Source organism: Maniola jurtina, chromosome 13 (genome assembly GCF_905333055.1).
Source record: "Maniola jurtina chromosome 13, ilManJurt1.1, whole genome shotgun sequence".
Lineage (NCBI taxonomy): Eukaryota > Metazoa > Arthropoda > Insecta > Lepidoptera > Nymphalidae > Maniola > Maniola jurtina.
Window position 1 is genome coordinate 4,017,413 of NC_060041.1, and position 19,873 is coordinate 4,037,285.

Below are 19,873 nucleotides of genomic sequence, written 5' to 3' on the forward strand. Positions count from 1 at the left end.
TGTAATATTAGTATGGATATGGATAAATTAACGCATTTCGCAGCTCACGCGTTAAGAGCTTATAAGAGCTCGTAATAAATGCGCTTGTGATAGCTTATACATGCTAATTTGAGACTAGCGCTTTAGATTCGCTGGAAGCTTTTGGAAACAAACGGCACAATCCGTCTTCTGTGGAGATTCTTGCATTGCAAGAGACCTAGGCTTATTGCTAGTAGTAGAAGTCTATCAGTTTACAACAGACAACGATAAGTGGAACTTGAAAATGCGTGAATGGAAATAAGTTCGGTATTTGTTCTCGTTATAAGCTTGATTAGTAGACGATTACAAGCAGGAATCCACCACGGGTTCGGAAATTCCTTTCTACCGAGAAGAACTAGTAAAATCAGTGGTAAAATCGGCGGACTTTAATGCTAATTAAACATGTAATTATAAGACAGTCTTAAGATATCTACAGAAGTTATCTGAATACGCTAAAACATAACTAAGCCAACACCAGATTAAGAATTTCATCAAACAGATGTAGCGCTTACATTACGTTCTATTGTTTCCAATATGATTCCATTATGACAGAAATCATTATAAATCTATTGTTTGGTTTCAAATTGCAGTCCATATTATTTTGTAGTCGACTGCTATGTAGGCAATAATCTCAAAGTTGCTTTATCATCTATGTTGGTAATTAGTTAGTGATTTATCTCCTTAGATATTGCTTTCTCACCTGGATTTACTAACACTGAGCCTAGGTAAATTGACTTAGGGTTACGGTCGTAAATCAACTGTATTGAAGGCAAGCGTCGGTTTTAACTATCAATTCCAAGCATTAAGACCCCCCATTAAAGAAGAATTTTCAGAAATTTCACCCGAGCGAAGCCGGGACGGGTTAGTTAGTAATAAATGTCAACTATTAATATATATCTAGTAATGATGATAGACTAGCAACGTGGATTTACCTAGATATCTAAAGTGAAGACAAACTTATGACATAGGGTCACATTTTGTAGAGCTTTATATCTTCTAATCTCATGCGTTTTTAACCCCCGACGCAAAAAGAGGAATGTTATAAGTTTGACGTGTGTATCTATGTATCTGTCTGTGGCATCGTAGCTCCTAAACTAATGAACCGGTTTTAAGTTAGTTTTTTGTTTGAAAGGTGGCTTGATCGAGAGTGTTCTTAGGTATAATCCAAGAAAATCGGTTCAGCCATTTAAAAGTTATCAGCTCTTTTCTAGTTATTACTGTAACCTTCACTTGTCGGGGGTGTTATTTTTTAAATTTACACTTGTTCTTTTGTTTATGTTCTGCCTACTCTTCACCAAGCACGAATTTTATACGCCATATAATATGAACATAACTTCTATTGTATAATGTCATTCACTTGTATCCAGCAGTGCGTGAGATTGCAATTATGTGAATACAAATGGGTAAATATTTTAATTATTTTTCAAAATTTCACTTAATCTCCTCGATGGGGCAACAAAGTGGCAAGTTCATTTGACTATTCCCTAGTTAAAAGTCCCTAGGTACATGTTTTTGAATGATAGTTTATATTCTACTAAATGAAGCCTGCGAGTTCGTCTGCGTAAATTTAGGTTATATTTAGAAACTCTCATTTTCAGGGATGAAAGTAGCCTTTGTCCGTCTCCACCATGTGAGCTACCTTTGGCTAAGTAGATCATGTGTACGCGCTTCGTTTGGATTTTTAATAATATCGTGGGAACTCTTTACTTTTCTGGGATAAAAAGTAGCCTATTCCTATCCCCGGGATATAAGCTATAGCTTTTTTTCTATTACAAAATCGGTGGAATGGATTGGCTGTACAAAACTAGCAGACAAGCAGACAGACTGACAAAGATTCAGATAGAAGACTTTCGGATTTAAAATATAAGTATGTAGGTACGGATGAAGTTAACAGCGTCGACATGATTCTCGAAACCAAAATCACGATTAAACCCACGTTTGTTGTTGTCCAATAAATAAAGCTCTTAGAAACCATTCTGAACTGAATTCTTAAGAAAGTGCGTGTTAAGTCTATCCATTCCTTTTCGAAACCAGCACTGACACCTACATAAGCATATAACCATTATACTGTTTGTTTATTGTCATTTTTATCATCTCGAACAATTTTTCAACAATAGCATATGCCCTATATTACTAAACAAAGCAAATCGAAATGTAATATCACTTTCTCTATATTATATTATTCTCAATCAAATATCTGAGATTACAATCGATTACAAACAAAAATACCTAAGAGTAGGTATTGAAAGCAGAAGATATAATAGACCAAACTCATCTATATCATTAGTCTATAATCGAACAAAATAAAAGTCGGTATAAACACTCCTACGCATCATCATGAGCTGTCAGATCTCCCGTGAGATCAACATGAGCTCTTAATTATGAGATATGAAAGAGCAAACGCACAAAAGGAACGAGAGAGCGAGGCCCTTACAGATAATATTTTAGTTCTTTTTTTCGTAATGAAAGTTGGATACATGATAAGCTGTATGATTGATGTAATCCGAGAATTTCTGAGATAATTCGACATTGAGTCAGATCTAACAAAAGTGTTTTGTTTGATGATGATTATAAACAGAATTAATGTCATTCTCATCCGAGAGTAAATAACAATGCAGTCTAAATTGGATGCGCACGCGTTTTGGTAATGAGACCTTTAAAGGGAAAATATTAAGCTAAGGACGAGGCAATTCACCCGATGTTAAGTAATCATGGTTTAGTAGGAATATCATTAAAGTGAGTTGGTTGGTTAGGAGACGGTACGCACCTCTAACTTTTTGGAGTTTTAAGCAATTTAATATCACATGCTTTGACGGTGAAGGAAAACATCGTGAGGAAACCTGCATGCCTGGGCGTTCTCCATAATGTTGTCAAAGGTGTATGAAGTCTACAAATCCGCACTTGGCCAGCGTGGTAGAGTATGGCCAAAACCTTTTCAGTCTGAGAGACCCGTGTTCAGTAGTGAGCCGACAATGGATTGATGATAATGATGAGTTGGTTCTACAAGTACATGTACTTGAAAAGTTGTACGTACATCTAAAGCTATGTAGGAAAATAGAGACAAGAGAAAAGTGAAAATACATACCTATTTTGAGAAATCTGTAAAACACTGTATACGATTTCAGTTAAATTGAAAAGATAAGCTTTTATATTAGGCAATAAATAAGCAAAAGGCATACCTATTTTATGGTTAAAGCAAGTTAACAATATCTGATTATAAATTTTAATAATAAATTGTCTTCTAAAAAGAAAAAGTTGAGTATACTTATTTACTGCGCTTCATAGCTTTAGTATCGTACTTACTTAGATATACAGTGTGTTTTTAACTGGGACAGAATGGGGAAATTCCGCTTTTTATGGACAACTCACGCTTGACCAAAAAATTGACTATGCCAAAATTGTTTTCACGAAAAAAGAGCTGAAGTTTCCTCAGACAGTTTCCCTGTATCTCCTATGGTTTTAAATTTCCCCATACTGTCCCAGTTAAAAAAAAAAAAAAACACTTTATATGACCATATTATAAAGCCCGCCTAGCGTAAACTGTTATCGCATGGCACCCTGCTAGCAACTTGTTCATCATTAAATTTCTAATATTCATACCTGTTAATCCAGTAATGTACCAACCTGTAAGCTACTAAGCAATATTTTTAACTTTTTTTGCTTTCTTCTTTTACCTAGCCTTAGATGTACTAGTATTTATAAAGAAAGGAAAAATATAATTTATAGTCCGTCATTAACCAAACATTGCCATAAGTTTGAAGTTTGAAACAAGTTTTTTGAATAAAACATGAGGTTTGGAGTGATTTTCCCTTTTTATATACCACCATATCGTGCGGGCGATGGAGAGAGCTATGCTTGGAGTTTTCTATGTGATCAAATCAGAAATGAGAATCCATAGGAGAACCATAGTAACCGACAGCTCAACAGGTTGCAAAACTTAAGTGTCAATGGATAGGCCATTATTAGTTCGATAAAGCGATAGACGTTGAGGTCCCAAGGTGCTAGAATACTGACCTTGCAACAGAAAGCGCGTTGGAATACTATAGGTGAACAGACGACAACAAACGAGTCGCAGGGAGCCGCTACATTCAGGCGGCGTCAGACCGTGGTGTGTGGAAGTCCTTACAAGAGTCCCATGTCCAGCAGTGGGCGTCTATCGGTTGTTAATGATAATGATGACACCACCATAATTAAACATTTTGTGAAAAATCTGCGACGAAAATTAATCCGTAATCTGTACACCTTTTGTTCAAAGACAAAATATGTGCAATAGACAATAAAGATGACCGATATAGGTAGGTACTTTTTTCATCAGAGCGCATACAAAATCGGTCACAAAACGACCATGATTGAACTATTTGCTGTGAATGTCATCAACAAGAGTTCAATACATGTCATAAACCTTTAAAACGGGGCCACAGGTCAGTCATAATTGAAAATTCTCATACGGCGGGTCGTGAAAGCCTGTTCGGAAGTGACACGGTGACATAATGCGTTACATCAACGCTGTTGCGAGTGGTATTGAAAACAACGATGACCTACAATTCCTGCGGACGCATATACGAGTATGTATGTGCAAGGCAACGATCAACTTATCATTGAGATAGTTACCCAAATAAGTATTGAGTATTGACACACTAACACGATGTCATGAACTTTACATATTATATAGAGTTGTAAGAATAAACTTACTTGAATAAAGCTTAATTTAGTTGAATAAAGACAGATATAAAATAAATTAGATGATACCCGCGACTTCGTCCGCGTGGATTTAGATTATTTATTAATCCCGCGGGAACTCTTACGTTTTCCGGGATTAAAAGTAGGTAACGGTATAAGCTATCTCCATTCCGTCAAATCCATCCAGTAGTGTTTGCGTGAAACAGTTACAAACACACACACTTACAATCTTTCAGATTTAATATATTATTAAGTAGTGTGATTATTTGAATAAAGCTTTTTTAGAAACTGTGCATGTCTTTATAACTTAAACTTTTAGGAAATATCTAAATTATTTTTTAAAATTATTTTTAGGAAATATTTTAATGTCTAAATCAATTATCAGCCCCGTGGAATAATACCAAGGATACTGGCTGCGTTTCCGCGTTGAACAGCCAGGTTGATTTTTCTAGGAAAAAATGAGTCAGCTTAAAAAGCTCATGTAATTTCCATCACCGTCATAGTAATTTAACACGACAGGTATGATGTTTAGACCTTACATTAAAACCGCCCGATCATTATTATCATACAATTTAATTAATGTGTCTAATAAGTAGATAGAGGTCGGTTTACATAATTTTGTGATTAGAAAGGCGGAGCGGCTACAATTTGATACTTGAAATCTGCTGGAGAAATGTAACTAAAAATGCAGTTTAAGTTACATAACGACACGACCGTGCATTAAAGCCTTGGCGTAACCATACGCGGGACAGATACGTCTCCAAAGCAGCTCCTAGTACATGTAATTACTAACCATCATTACCAATATTATAAGCGTGACAATGTGTTTGTTCGTTGGTTTTCGTTCAATCAAGTCGCAACGGAACTCCGGATCGACTTGATTTTTGCATGGGTATAGTTTAAGACCTGAAGAGCAACATAGGCTACTTCTTATCGTGGAAACGGGATTTTCAAAAACTAAATCCACGCGAACGAAGTCGCGGGTGATCAGCTAGTCTAAATAAATATGAAAAGAAAAGTCCTGGCTCACTGATGAACTCATCAACACTTTTGGCGAGCTTTTGGCAGTTAAAATTTTGCTCAGATTCCGTTATATAAAGTAGATAAGGAATAAGGCCGGGTTTTTTATTCCCACGGAAAAGAAGCCGGTCGCTAATAGCTAATAGACCGCAGTATTGCATGGGTTATACGATTCCATATAATATAAGTATGTTGCTGCTGTCAAGCATTGCTGCTGCCGCTCGGTCGGTGTGACCAAAGCTTTATTATCATTAAATTGAGTATGCTTATTGAATAATTCACGTCTTTAGTCACTTTGTGGTGAAGGGTAATGACTCTTAAAATGCAATTAAAATCTCTTGAAGGTAAAAACTTATGACAAAATGAGTTTCGCTTCGCATGTCGTACGCTCTTTATTTTGCCCCTTTTAACTTAATTGAAGCATGTATCAGCATTGTCAAGTTAATATCAAAGTTATTTCAGTCAGTATCTAAGTTATTTCTTAAAAGGTGAAGGGGGTTAGCATATCCAAAAAGATAAAAAAACCCTTATCAAATAAAGATTAAAAAAGAATCCGTATAAGGAGGGACTGCATATAATAATGAGAAATCAAAAAATATATGGAGAAATCCAATTAAATTAAAAAGTTACTTTCGGATATTTAACCGATTGCGTAATTTAAAATAACACTCCTTTGCGTTACGCAGGCGTGTAATAATACCTAATACGTCTAAAACTAGGTACAGTAAGTTACTAAGTATAAGTCAAGATTTGCCTGAGCTGCTCTACTTGACGTGAGTGGATATAGTATAGGTGGCAGATAAAAAGAACTTTTGCCTTGAACCTGCGCAGTGGGTGATTTTTTCCCAATCTATTCGATGAAACAAAGTAAGGCGCCACGGCAGGGGCGTGTACCTATTCCAACTTCCACCGCGCATTGATTGACCCATCAATTAACCTTTCGCTTCCCACATTGTAGGAAAATGAATTAGCCATGCACCTACACATTCCTTTCACTGTCGGTCAGAGCTTTTTTTCCTGACGGCAACTGTAAAAGTATAAAATGTACTACTTAACGTTTGACTAGTTGCATTAGATTACGCAAGTAATATGCGTTGGCCAACTATCAGTTTAGCTAAGTCATTCTTGCTTGAGACTTGCCGTCTCAATTTAGTATGATATTTTTAAAAACGTTAAATCTCAAGGCATATTCTTTCTTCCTTCATAATTTTCGGGTTCCGGGAAGGGTTCCGTACCGTCGTAGAAGAAATAACATTTTTTTGTGATGTAACCACAAATCCACATTTTTGGGTTTTCCCTTTACTTGGGTTCCTATAGGTTTTGACCCTTAATGGGTCTTGGACAGATAGACAGACATACAACGAAGTGATCCCATGAGAGCTCCTTTTTTCTCTGGAGAGATGGACCTCTAAAAAGCACGTCAACGCATTGTTCCGCTGCGCCGCGGTATGGTTGAAAGATTAGCAAACAAGTCACTTGCGCGTTTATACTCGTAACATAGCACTTATATAGTGATGTAACAGGCTAATTGTTTACGAAATGTATTTATAATGATAGACATTGTGTTGTCATTAACTATTTTTGATGCACGCAAAGATTAATCCACGTAAGCGACCGAGACTTTATCCGCATTACCTCCTAAGTATCAAGCCTGCTCGGATCTCGCAACAGCGCTGAAGACAAGTTACATCAGAGGCGCTTTCACTGGAAGTCAATGGGTTGGTTTATTGTCACTGTTACACATCTATTATTATGTCTATAGTAGCTCTAATTTACCACTAAATAATAACTCTTTGAATGTCAACACCTTTATTTAATATGTATGACTAAAAAGCTTATAAAGCTTATTATTTTAAGCGAAGTACTTGGTTGTATCTTTGGGAGGCTTTTATTAAATTATGAAGAAAGCCTACTTGGTTATTGAGAGTTACCCCTCTTTTAAGATGAAAATATCGAGTACAGAAAAGCAAACGTCATTGTATCACAAAATGAAGAGCTTCTAAAAGCTTTTCCTGCAAACAACAAGTATAAAAAAAATATCTATGTAAATGTATCACTGTCTCCCGCAAAAAAATCTAAAACCCTTTGATGCTGGTAACCCGTAAATCATGAAGTGGCAAGTGGTAACCCTACGATGTACGTTGAGAGCTAGCTGTATATGTAATTCAAATGTAATCCTGGAGGAGGTCAGATAACATCGGAGTGTATTGTAAACATCAAAACAATGAAGTTACCGGTAGGTAATATTGTGAAAGCTATCCAAATTCAAAATGCTATTTCTATCTATCAAGCGTAACAACTTGATTGAGGCATTTCGGCGGAAATAATTGGTTTCCGGTATTTTCCATGCAGTGACATTGGTACCATTTCTCACGACATTTTCCATTGTCACCATTGTTACTTAGTTTTTGGGTATCGCATTATCATCATTATGATCAACCCATTTCCGCCCCACTACTGAGTACGGGTCTCCTCTCAGTATGAGAAGGGTTTAGGCCATAGTCTGCCACGCTGGCCCAATGCGGATTGGCAGACTTCACACACCTTTGAGAACATGGAGAACTCTCAGACATGCATGCACGTTTCCTCACGATGTTTTCCTTCACCGTTAGTGAAATAGTCCATTCACCTTATATTTCCTTATAGTTTTGTCCAGTCCGCCGGTCCAGCATTTAATTTTTTTTTAATAAGTACCTATACCAAAAGAAAAGGACTGACTAATCTATATCAACGCGCAGCTCGAACTATTGGACGGATCAGGCCTTGCATGTCCACATGCAGATATCTACCTATACTAAGACAGGGTTTTTGAAAATTCAACACCTAAGGGGGTAAAATAGTGGTCTGAAATTCGTGTAGTCCACGCGGACGAAGTCGTGAGAATAAGCTAGTAATTTATAAGAGCTGTAAAATTTAAAACAGTGCCTAGCAGAGACTAAAATTTTGAATTAAAAAAATGTTTTTTCGATTATCCTACCTGTTGTGCTTACTTGCTAATTATATTAATTTATATTGTTTCCAACATTCTCCGACCATTTTACTTTAACTAGGTTAAGTTTACTATTAAGTTTAATTAGGTTAAATTTCTCAGTCCATTTTATAATAATTATAATTATAATATGCATAAATGTGTTTATTATCCCTCATTAATGACAATCGTAAATCTTAAGCGAAACTTCATTATTACATTTATCTTGGAAATAATAAGAAGAGGTACTTAAGCCGGTATTAAATACTTGCGGGTCGTATGGCGGAATTATAAGCGGCATAATAAGGATTCAAACATCTTAAGTATGATGAACATATGGTTGATATCCATGGTAATGATGAAAGGTCGCTCAAGCTTTCGACTTAATATGGAGATGCACAGTATAACAGAAGGTAATCTGGTTTTTAACCCCCGACCCAAAAAGAGGGGTGCTATAAGTTTAACGTGTGTATCTGTGTATGTCTGTGGCATCGTACCTCCTAAACTAATCAATCGATTTTAATTTAGTTTTTTTTTGTTTGAAAGGTAGCTTGATCGAGAGTGTTCTTTGCAATAATCCAAAAAAATCGGTTCAGCCGTTTAAAAGTTATCAGCTCTTTTCTAGTTACTGTAACCTTCACATGTCGGGGGTGTTGTAAATTTTTAATTTACACTTGTAATTTTAAAATATCATCAGTCTTTTTTGTAGTTCGACATAGCTCAACGGGTTACAAGCCGACGTTCAAGAGTAACTACAAGATTGGTAACCAAGTTCCAGAATTCAGTGCGAGCACATAATTGGAATCATTGTAATATTAAACTATCATGAATCAAAGCTTTTGTTAGTGGGAGTATTCACGTAAAAACAAATTACGGACGCATTTTTTGCCTGTTGGCTTTCAATCTTCGACAAGAATCAAATGTATGGAGGAACCTAGAATGAAGCAATTTTTTTATCAAGGCTAATAGTAATAAGTTTTTGAGCCTGCATTAATAGTATTAGGTATTCGAAAGTTAGACTACGCTTTCGAAACGAATAATTACACTTTTTTAACGATATAAAACCGACAATGGATCCGTTATATTAATTTTTGAGAGGAGAAATGCGAATCGCACACATTGATTTGATTAAACTTCCGTAATGGATAACATTGGTCTAGTCTGGGTTATAAACAGGTACATTTTTATTGGAGGAAATAATAGTGCTTGACACGTGTAGGTCTTCCATTATAACGATAACATCTTAACATGCACGATCTTATACTTTATTTATGGACATAATCATACGTCATTTTTGTAGGTATTGTAACAGATACGTGTTCTTCTTCTTCTTATTTTGTATAATAGCTTTTAGTAGTGCCACACCAGCACAATGCACTTCGCCAATGTCGCGTAGAATGGAAGAGCCAAAATAAGGTATAAATGTTTATAATACAATAATTTTCTCGCTCCTAGGGCGCATACATCGTTACTAATCTATAAAACATCCAGGCCCCAAGTATTAGGAGCCAAGAAAGTGGCAACAATGGATAACGTAATTTTGAATAAAACTATCAGATTGTGATACAAGTTTACCCGTGCAAGCGTGTATTTCCACTAAAGTGGAGCTAAGACTGTGTTCGCCTCAGTGAAAATGCGCCTTAAATCATTTCAATACATGTCTTTCAGAATGCGAAGCTTATCTAAAAATAAATCCAAAAAATTGTTTAAGGTAAATATTTTGACTAAGGTTCAAGAAGTCTTTAAAAAAATTAAACCTGGAAGGAAAATGGACGCTAAATTAATCAATTAAGCACTTACTTGAGAAAGCCCAAGTCGGTAGCTCGTGACGTCCAAGTCTAATGCCAAAAGCATGTCGTCGACGATTTGTCGGTCCGATATCGTAGTAGTTTGCGATGTGTCGGTAGTTTCGCTCTCTGATGTCGCTAGGAGTCGATATCTAGAAAAAAAATCCTTTATTAGGACTTTGAAGCTACTAACTATTTTTGACACCCTAATGCCCGCGACTTCATCTTTTGTAAACTCTTTGATAAAATTAACTTTAGATGTCAATCTCCAGGTCTTTAATTATATCCATGCAAAAAACATATCGAACTGTTGCTAAGTTGCGGCATGATTGAAGGACAAACTTCATTTATAATATAGGTAGCGATTTTACTATAGTTAAAATCATAAAGTATAATTAGTTATTTAGTATTTTTAAGGGGATTTCGTTTAGAGAAATATAATTTCTAGAACATAATGATATTCACCTTCTAGCAAATTCAGATAGCGGCATGTGTTCAGGGAATCCTTGTTTATACAACCTCGCCGCGTCGAGTAATTGGAAACCACGGAACTGAAAACAATGCTCTGATTATTATTTGGGTAACTAGGTATACAGAGCCTCGGCTTGGAGGCTTTTAGTATACTTTTAAGTAGAAATTAAAAATTAAAAATGATGATTAGCAAAGTTCTTACTAGTTTTTAAACCAATCTCTTTAAACTCTCTCAATGAGCTTAGGTGCCATTAAAACATGGGTACCGAGTTGTAGCGCTGGCGCATACAAATATTCGTTTTCGATGACTCAAGTTGCCATGATCAGGAAACGCAGAAATACCATCATAAGTCTTAAGTCTTTTATGATCAGATAGACAGATTAATGTAGAGTCTCTGACTTGTCTTAAATCTGTCTTAAGTCTGAGCAAAGTCAAAGTAAGCTCCATAGATTTCAGCTTAAGTTTCAGCTTTTATGAAAGAAAGATTTTTCTTCATCAAAGGATTTCAGACTGATTCTTGCCATGTTTGTTATTGTTCGAAAACAACTCGGGCGCTTTCGTGCTCCAAAAACCCCTACAACCCCTGAAGTCTATATATATAAAAGGAAAAGCTGTCTGACTGAGTGACTGACTATCAACGCACAGCTCAAAAACCTGGGCGGATCGGGCTGGGCATGCAGATATATCCGCTAAGAAAGGATTTTTGGAAATACAACTACTAAGGGAGTAATAAAATGGGGGGTTGAAATTTTTGTCGTCCACGCGAACGAAGTCGCGGGAATAAGCTAGTTAGAACATAAGTTCAGTGAAGTGAAGTTGGTTACCTGAGAGCGCAGCAGTGGAATGTTGACGTCGTCCTGGGATTCGTTGAGCTGGTTGGTGACGAGGCAGCACACGAACTGCACGCCGCCGGCGCCACAGCGGCGCAGCGTGTCCACTATACCGTCCGCTACGAATTTCGCTTGCAAGGCCGTTGAACGCCTTTTCATGCCTGCTGTGCCTATAATATTATTAAAATATTACTTTTGAGGAAGGAATCTTTAGAATTCCTTTTATAGATACATATTTTTTCCTGTTTCAATAACTGATACTAAACATGCGAGCAACAAGATAATCAAAACATCTAATAGAAAAAAAATTGAGTTCGAAGACTGTACAGATGGGAACATTTTACAGATATACATGATAGGTATAGGTACTATAAATTACAAAATATTGCTACAGAACTCGTCTGGCTTATATAAAATGTTGAACAAAATGATTGTACCTTCTAAAATACTTCAAAAATAATAAAGAGAGATTTGTGAACTATGAATGGTACAAGAGAAAATGTACTAGAAGAATAATTCAATTCACTATTTCGGAAACTTACCATGATTTATATAAGACAGCTAAAGTAAATATTGTTTTACCGAAGGACTATTCTAAATAATGATGTCACGAGATGAAATGTATTCTAAGAAATAATCTATTTGATATTACTATACGAAGTATGTAACGATTTCAATGATTACAATAAATAGCCAGGGATTGCATAGATTGCTCACGATATAACTGGCTCCGTTTCCTCTTACCAGAATTAAGAGATCGCCGAATTATTGAGGCTCGGCAAAACGGTGACGCATCGCCTACAAGTCAAACAGTGGATTCTTATTTCTAACCATAAGTATATTCGTAATAAACCGAAAAAAGAAGTTAATGAAATACCATTTCATTAATAAAAAAATTTTTGTTTGACAATTACAGCTAATAAGCATAATAAGATTTTGCATATTTCACAAGTTGTTTATAGGTTTAACAATAGAACAATAATTTTACGGCGTTTAATGCGGAAAATAATAAAATAATAGGTACTTTGATAATACCGTCACTTCTGCCCCATCATCAATTTTTATTGCGCTTGACGACAATCGTGCCTAACAAAAAACAATGATAAGGTCTATACTGGAGCGAGATTGCCTAGAAGATGCCTATTTACTCTTGCCTTAAAGGTATTTAGGTTATATGTGGCAGGAAACACGGACGCCGGTAGAGCATTGCACATCTAGGGGTTCTTATCCATAATATGGAAGCCATGATTGAAAGAGAAAGGAGAAGGATGAAAGAGAAGAGAAAGGAGAAGGATGAAAGAGAATTAAGATGAGCAAGACTGAGGCAGTAATAGTAGGCCAATAAGGCGGGAACATTATAACTTGGATAAAGTAGAGGTTTTTAGTCGGTAGGAGTCTGGCTCTATATGAGAATTTTCCCCTCCTAAGCGAAAAAAAAGAGGGTCTTATTGGAAACGTTGAGCAAAAAGATTTCGTTCGAGTGGATTGGATGTCAACGTTCAAGGTTTCTCGCAGTTCTGTGGTAGAACGATAAGCCTTCCACCACCCAGGCACCCATCAACCTTTCGGGTATATGGGTCGAATCGCAGGAGAGCACCCCAGTACTTGCTCTTGGCGTGGTTCCCGGGGTTGCTTTCTTGACTCCCTACAAGTAATTTATCTTAGACCTTGCAAATACCGGGTAGATCGGTAAAGGAGGAATAAGATCGCAGTTACCAGTAGTAAGCGTTCTGCGTATGGAGGAGGCGCGGCGCAGGGTGGAGGCGTCGCCCACCGCGGCCGACCACGCGCCCACGCCGCACGCGCCGCGCGACCACGACGACAACCGCCCTATGTCTTCACTGTCAAAAACATCAATATAAGTACAGCTCTACCACTTTATAAGTTACACCGATGTAGCGCAGGTACATCGGCAGGTACGTACATCGGCAGGTACGTATAAAAATCTTATTTTAGAATCAAAAAAAGCAAATTTTTTTTATTCAATTAAACTTTTACAAGTACTTTTGAATCGTCAAATACATCTACCACTGGTTCGGAATGCTCTTCCACAATACTATGGCATGTATAAAAGTAACTGAAGTCCCGCTCATTGCTGGAGCGAGCTGCGGGTTAGATCCACTTTATTTTATTATTTCCATAATCTTCGGGAGATCAAGCCCTTAAGGGGTTCCATGGCATATGCAATCAAAACCCTCATATACTCGTAGATAGATAAATAATGGGAATAACTTTAGGATAAAAACCTAAATGTAAACTGTCAACTTACTTTTGGCTTTCCTGCAGTAGCGTGTGAGTCTTCTTCGTGACAGGGTTCTCGCGGCTTGCCTTTACCCATCCGCTGACGTCATATAACACAGGATTAGTGCCCTGCAAGAATACCACTTATATTGTGTCTCCCTCTTTTATCGGAATTTGGCAAATTCTATATACCACATGGATAAAAGAACTGATAGACATTGAAATCTCAAGGAGCTGGATAGATAAAGAAGAATTTATTGCACACAAACAAAAAAATCAAGACAAAACAAGAAACTATAAACTGGAATATCGCACTGGAAAGCTTTGATTACGGTTTGGGTTAGACTGGTTCAAGAAAATATTATTACAAAATTAGCTGTAAGCCTGTGCTAATTCGAGAATTTGGTGTTAGCCCTGCGACGAAAACCATGCAATACACATTATTATATTTAGCACATAAATAATAATTAATCTATATGATTTCTTTAGCGTATTCGAAAAAAACATGATGCAAAAGAGAATATCCGTCTTTCATGCTTTCACAATTTAACACTGAGATAGCTTGCATCCTGAAGACCGAACATACTTTTATCCTGAGAAATCTGAGAGTTCCTGGGGGATTTTAAACCATTGTATCAACTTTCTAAGAAACACAAGAGCCAACAAGTCTCTTCATTACAATTACAAGATTTCTTTCAACACAGGCTCTCTGCTGGGGTAGTAAAATAACTCACCTGTAAATGCTGCAGTATGAACTGCCTATTATGTGGTGCCTTCTTTATGAGGTAGTGTGTTTGGTGCGGAGCGCCATAGTGAGTCATCACGCGCTCTAGAAACGTGTCATCTGAGGATCCAGGATACATTGACTCCTCGTCTAGTAACCTTTAAATAAAGTAAAACTATTAGGACAACCCTCCACCTCCCATGACCCTACCAACCTCTCGGTTATATGGGTCGATTCGCGGGAGAGCCTTCCGGTACTTGATATTGCAGTGGTTCCCGGGGGCGCTTTCTTGACTCTTTTAACTATCAGAACAGTCATAACCGGCTCACTACTGAGCACGGCTTTTTTTTAGGATGAAAAGGGTTTGACCATTGTTGTGGGTATTTAGCAATAAACGTTAGTTGTCATCCCACCGCTGCCACCACGCTAGCTAAATACGAATTGACAGATTTCACACACCTTTGAGAACATTATAGAGAGAGGTGGACAGACATCATCAAACGAGATGTAGGGTGCCGCTAGATTCAGGCGGCGTGTGAAAGTTCCTGCAAGAAATCTATGCCCAGCTGTGGAAGCTGGACATAGATCTGTTGTAGGGACGTCTCCGTCTATAGGTTGACAATGATGATGATGAAGTTATGTGCATCATCATCACCTTCATCTCTGAAAAGTAAGCGGTATATAGCTCTGAAAAAGCTGCATCCCCCGAATAGGAGGCCATCGTCTTAGCCATTAATATTCACCATTTATTTAGGTATTTTTTAATATTCACCATAGCAATCCCCGTCGATCGCAATCCCGCAAGTCCGCTTGCGAACTGCGCACGATAGTGTTCTGTGGGGCTTTGTCTAACAAGTCCACCATTGGGCCCGGATTCACTGTTTCCGATAGCCAATCTGTAACGAATAAATTATTTTAAGAATATTATAAATGCGAAAAGTGTGCGTTTGTTGGTTTATTGGTTTGCCCTTGAATCACATAACACAGGCTACTTTTTATCCCCGGAAAATTAACGTTCCTAAATTTTCGTTCTACAAAATATCATGTAACCACTGATAACCACTGATTTATTAATCATCATGTTACTTATTAAACAACGCATGGGCATCAATCCGATTGCTAAAATGTATTATTTGGCAAGTACCTACTTTATTTAACATTTTTAAGTCACAACTCACACCGAGGGTTATAGGTCTACGCTCACACCACAGAAAGTTTAAGAGTTTAAAATCGTTAGTTGAAGTAGTCTTTAAATACTTCTTTCTATAAATATATTTTCGAAGCAGTAGAATACCAACTTTAAATGCTTGTACCAACCTTCTTCTGCTCCGTCATCGAGTGTGATGCCCTCTTGCGCGTATCGCTCCCGCGGCGCTACCAACATTGCTTCGTGAAACACCCCTTGCAAACGTTCCTGCAAGTAAATGCAGCTGATGTTATATTCTATCCATGGAAAGAATTTAGGAGAGGCTCTCTCTCAGTGGGCGCTAACAATTTTGTCACGAACCAATCACAAACACGTTTTCAAAATTCAATACGAAAATATAGTTTCGTTTGTGATTGGTTGGTGACTCAAAATAGTTTAACGCCCACTGAGATTTTTGTCTCTTTTATTTGTATGAGATTTCGTAACAGAGAGAGCCCTATACTAACTTCTTTCCTTGGATAAAGTATAGAATATAGCGGATCCCTACGACTCGTATGGTGTCGTCTGTCCGGTAGGATAACATACCTGTAAGTAGTTGGACAACAGTTTGGACAGCGGGGCGCCGCTCTGTTGTCCGGCACACATGGGGTTGTCCGCGCCGGGGGTGTCCAACAGCAGAATGGACGCCGACGTTCTGGCTGACGTTGATAGACTTCTGCAATTTTAATGTTCTTTACTTATTAAATAAATAAAATATTCATTTAAACACCCGTTATCGGGCGACGAAAGGCCGTGGCCCGTGTCACTGTGCGTACTGTGCGGGGAAGCTGGAAAAAATCTCTGTTTAGAGTTAAGCATTTCCTTTGTACATAGATTAATTAACCCCCGACCCAAAAAGAGGGGTGTCACAAGTTTGACGTGTGTATCTGTGTATCTGTGTGTCTGTGTATCTGTGTATCTGTGTATCTGTCTGTGGCATCGTAGCGCCTAAACGAATAAACCGATTTTAATTTAGTTTTTTTTGTTTGAAAGGTGGCTTGATCGAGAGTGTTCTTAGCTATAATCTAAAAAAATTGGTTCAGCCGTTTAAGAGTTATCAGCTCTTTTCTAGTTTTCTTGTAGAAAAGAAGGTTAGATAACCGTTAGGTTCATAATATTATGTCAATAGACAAATGTCAAGCTGTCAAGATGGACGTTGCCTAAATACATAATTATTTATTTGAAAATGATGTTTTGGAAAACTCAAATACTTTGGATCGTCGGGGGTGTTATAAATTTTTAATTTACACTTGTTTATCATAACTTTGTAACTACAATTTTGGTACATGAAAAATAAATATAAATGTATATATACAGTACGCAGTTTGCAGATTATAAATCCATACTAATATTATATATATGCGAAAGTGTTTCTGTACTTTGTCATTGACGCTGATGCTCTTGACGGACTAAGGTTGAAATCTAAAGAGCGCACCTTGACTTTGCTTAGACTTAAGTTTCAGTTAAAACGAGTCAGATTAATGCCAGCGGTATAACGCTGTCTCGTAGTAACAGTGTCTTAAGTCTGAGCAAAGTCAAAGTGCGCTCTATAGATCTCAGTCTTAGAGAGCTTGCCAAGAATCTATCTCTGTGCCAAATTTCGTAGACGGCTACTTTTCGACAATCAAACAGTCCTCACGGGATTAAAAAAACCTAAATCCGCGAGGACGAATTCGCAGCCATCAACAAACTATTAATAGAAATTACACAAATGTTACCTGTTGACTAGAGCAGCGACAATATTAAAGGTTTCATTGTATAGTCCAGCCACGAAGGCATCGAGTGCCTCCGATCCTGGTGCTTCTTTCTCATTTGAGGGCGATGGCGTTCTGAGAAAGGACATCATTTTTTTTACAAAGGTTCTATTTGACACCTCACAATTATTGTGTCATGCCAGAAGAATTCACCCAAAGTGAATAAGCAAAGACCATTAATTCTTAATTGAAGATTTTATAGTGCAATGATTTATATCAATATTCAATCGATGACATTTCTATTTTCCTTCAAGCCACACAAGATTGCATAGTAAAAATATAAGATATTGTATAACAACGGGAATGGATCTTAAGATTTATTTAAGCCTTCATGAAAGACATGTGTGAGCAACGATTCGTAGATGAAGTTCATATACTGTGCAGTTTCCCAAAATTCGAGAAAATTCGAATAAAATGCTGACGGATTGGTCATCGCATCTTTCAGAGCTATCTTCAAAGCTCGGTTGTTTGTTTCGTTTTTTGTTTTAAAATCTTTATTGCACACAAATAGAAGGAAACAAAAGCAAATAAGACTAGGCACACAGCATCAAAGGTGACTTTATCGCTTGTGGCGATCAATCCCTTTTGGTGGGCATTAAATGAAAAACTTTTCTGCCAAAACTGTTTATTTGTTCTTGAACAATGATATTACCTCGGCGCAGTATTGGGTTGCGGTGAAGGCGGGGTGGGAGGCGTGAATATAGCGCGAGCAATCTCCTCCGCGCCGACGCCGAGCAAGCGCGCCGCGCGGCTCGCACACCCGCCGTTTGCAAATTGATACTTCAGGCCTGATCCTGTATTTGCTGTCAGAAATAATAAAACTTGATGAATTTTTCGATCCACTAGGCCCGGTTAGGCGAGTTATTTTGTTACCTAAACTACACCGAAAATACACTATTTAGCTATTATTTTTCGAAATTTTACCTTCTTTGAATCACTTTTACTGTCATTACCTGGGCGCCTGGTGTATTTCGACGACCCGTTGTGCCAAGTCTTTTTTCACATACATTATTAGTATTATTCATAATAAACTAAGCAGCTTTCGCATATGCGTCTGTATCAGAAGTGCTTCGAGTTTTCCGAATTGGTTAACAGAGCTATAAATAACTACATCTTTGGCATATGCAAACTAAACCAACTCCTTTCGACAGGGTTTCTTCAAGTTTTTTAAATTTTAACTGTTGAATTTGGGTATACATTTTCAAAGAACCCCGTTTGCATATAAAATAGACCTGCGTTAGCTACTACTTTTTAGTATAAATATTCGAATATCCCCAAAAGCAAAAGGTAATACTACAAATGTGACTAAACAAACTGTTTCATCTCTTTCTTGTCATCAGGTTTCAGAGACAATACTTCTTAGTGTCTTCAGCCCATCTTTATTCCATTTAAAGCCTAAAAAGAGGTAAATGCCAGAGAATTTTGAAAATTTACAGATACTAGTTAAAATATCGTACCTCTCACAACTCCAGCCCACCCCAAATGGCATATAGCAGCTAGGATCTTCCAAATAGCCATTTGTTCTTGTTCAGTCACAGCCAAGTGTTGTAAAGCGTCTTTGAGAGCGGAGAATTCTGCCGGCGCGTCGGCCTTCTCGGTGGAACCTACGTAGAGGTTTGGGGAGTTTATTGGCGCCTGATCCAGAAGCAACTCTCGACGGAGACGGCCATCGCATCCGTGGAATAATCTGTAGTAAATTAGACATTTATGATAAAAAATTTGCCACGCATAGCCGCCTTATAATTAAAACTCAAACGTAATGAGAAAATAAAATGTTTTGAAAGTATCTTTTGATTAAGAAAGCCGATAAACAAAAGCGCGAGCGAAGTGAGCGGGATTTTATCCGATATTCAGCAACTATTTACAATACGGTTAGCAATCAAAGTAGAGTCCATATAAACGTAAAGCTAATAGAAGCCATGTGTATGGAGTGTGGATACTTTAAAAGGAAGAAGATTTTTTAATATCATTAAGGATTTTTTTTTCTATTTTAATTTAAAATTTACTTACGTATGCAGAGCTCGTAGGGCAGTCTGATCTGGCTTTAAATCTGGCAATAAGATCTGCACGGACGCCGACACTAGAGCGCCGCCTCCGTCAAAGTCTAGCGATGTTAGGGACACGAATCGGGAAGCGTGCGGATTTGAGCCCGTCCTGAAAAACAAAGTTATAATTTTCATTTATCACGAGGTT

The 19,873-nt window shown here is 37.5% G+C and overlaps 1 protein-coding gene across 7 annotated transcripts in view; it reads right to left on the bottom strand.

Annotated features, from left to right (window-relative positions):
• The window catches only part of LOC123871009 (unconventional myosin-XVIIIa), a 208,656-nt gene that overhangs the window by 98,686 nt on the left and 90,097 nt on the right, over nucleotides 1-19,873 (bottom strand). For 6 of the 7 annotated variants that reach the window (XM_045914526.1, XM_045914529.1, XM_045914528.1 and 3 more), the window contains 14 exons: nucleotides 19,691-19,834; nucleotides 19,138-19,367; nucleotides 18,333-18,483; nucleotides 17,645-17,755; nucleotides 16,473-16,602; nucleotides 16,058-16,154; nucleotides 15,513-15,636; nucleotides 14,751-14,898; nucleotides 14,045-14,145; nucleotides 13,492-13,616; nucleotides 12,520-12,573; nucleotides 11,770-11,945; nucleotides 10,939-11,024; nucleotides 10,487-10,625 (listed from right to left, as the gene is read on the bottom strand). In XM_045914526.1, the coding sequence (XP_045770482.1) occupies nucleotides 10,487-10,625; nucleotides 10,939-11,024; nucleotides 11,770-11,945; nucleotides 12,520-12,573; nucleotides 13,492-13,616; nucleotides 14,045-14,145; nucleotides 14,751-14,898; nucleotides 15,513-15,636; nucleotides 16,058-16,154; nucleotides 16,473-16,602; nucleotides 17,645-17,755; nucleotides 18,333-18,483; nucleotides 19,138-19,367; nucleotides 19,691-19,834 (1,816 nt within the window). The remainder of the gene's footprint in view (nucleotides 1-10,486; nucleotides 10,626-10,938; nucleotides 11,025-11,769; nucleotides 11,946-12,519; nucleotides 12,574-13,491; nucleotides 13,617-14,044; nucleotides 14,146-14,750; nucleotides 14,899-15,512; nucleotides 15,637-16,057; nucleotides 16,155-16,472; nucleotides 16,603-17,644; nucleotides 17,756-18,332; nucleotides 18,484-19,137; nucleotides 19,368-19,690; nucleotides 19,835-19,873) is intronic. The other variant, XM_045914527.1, reaches the window with a different exon arrangement.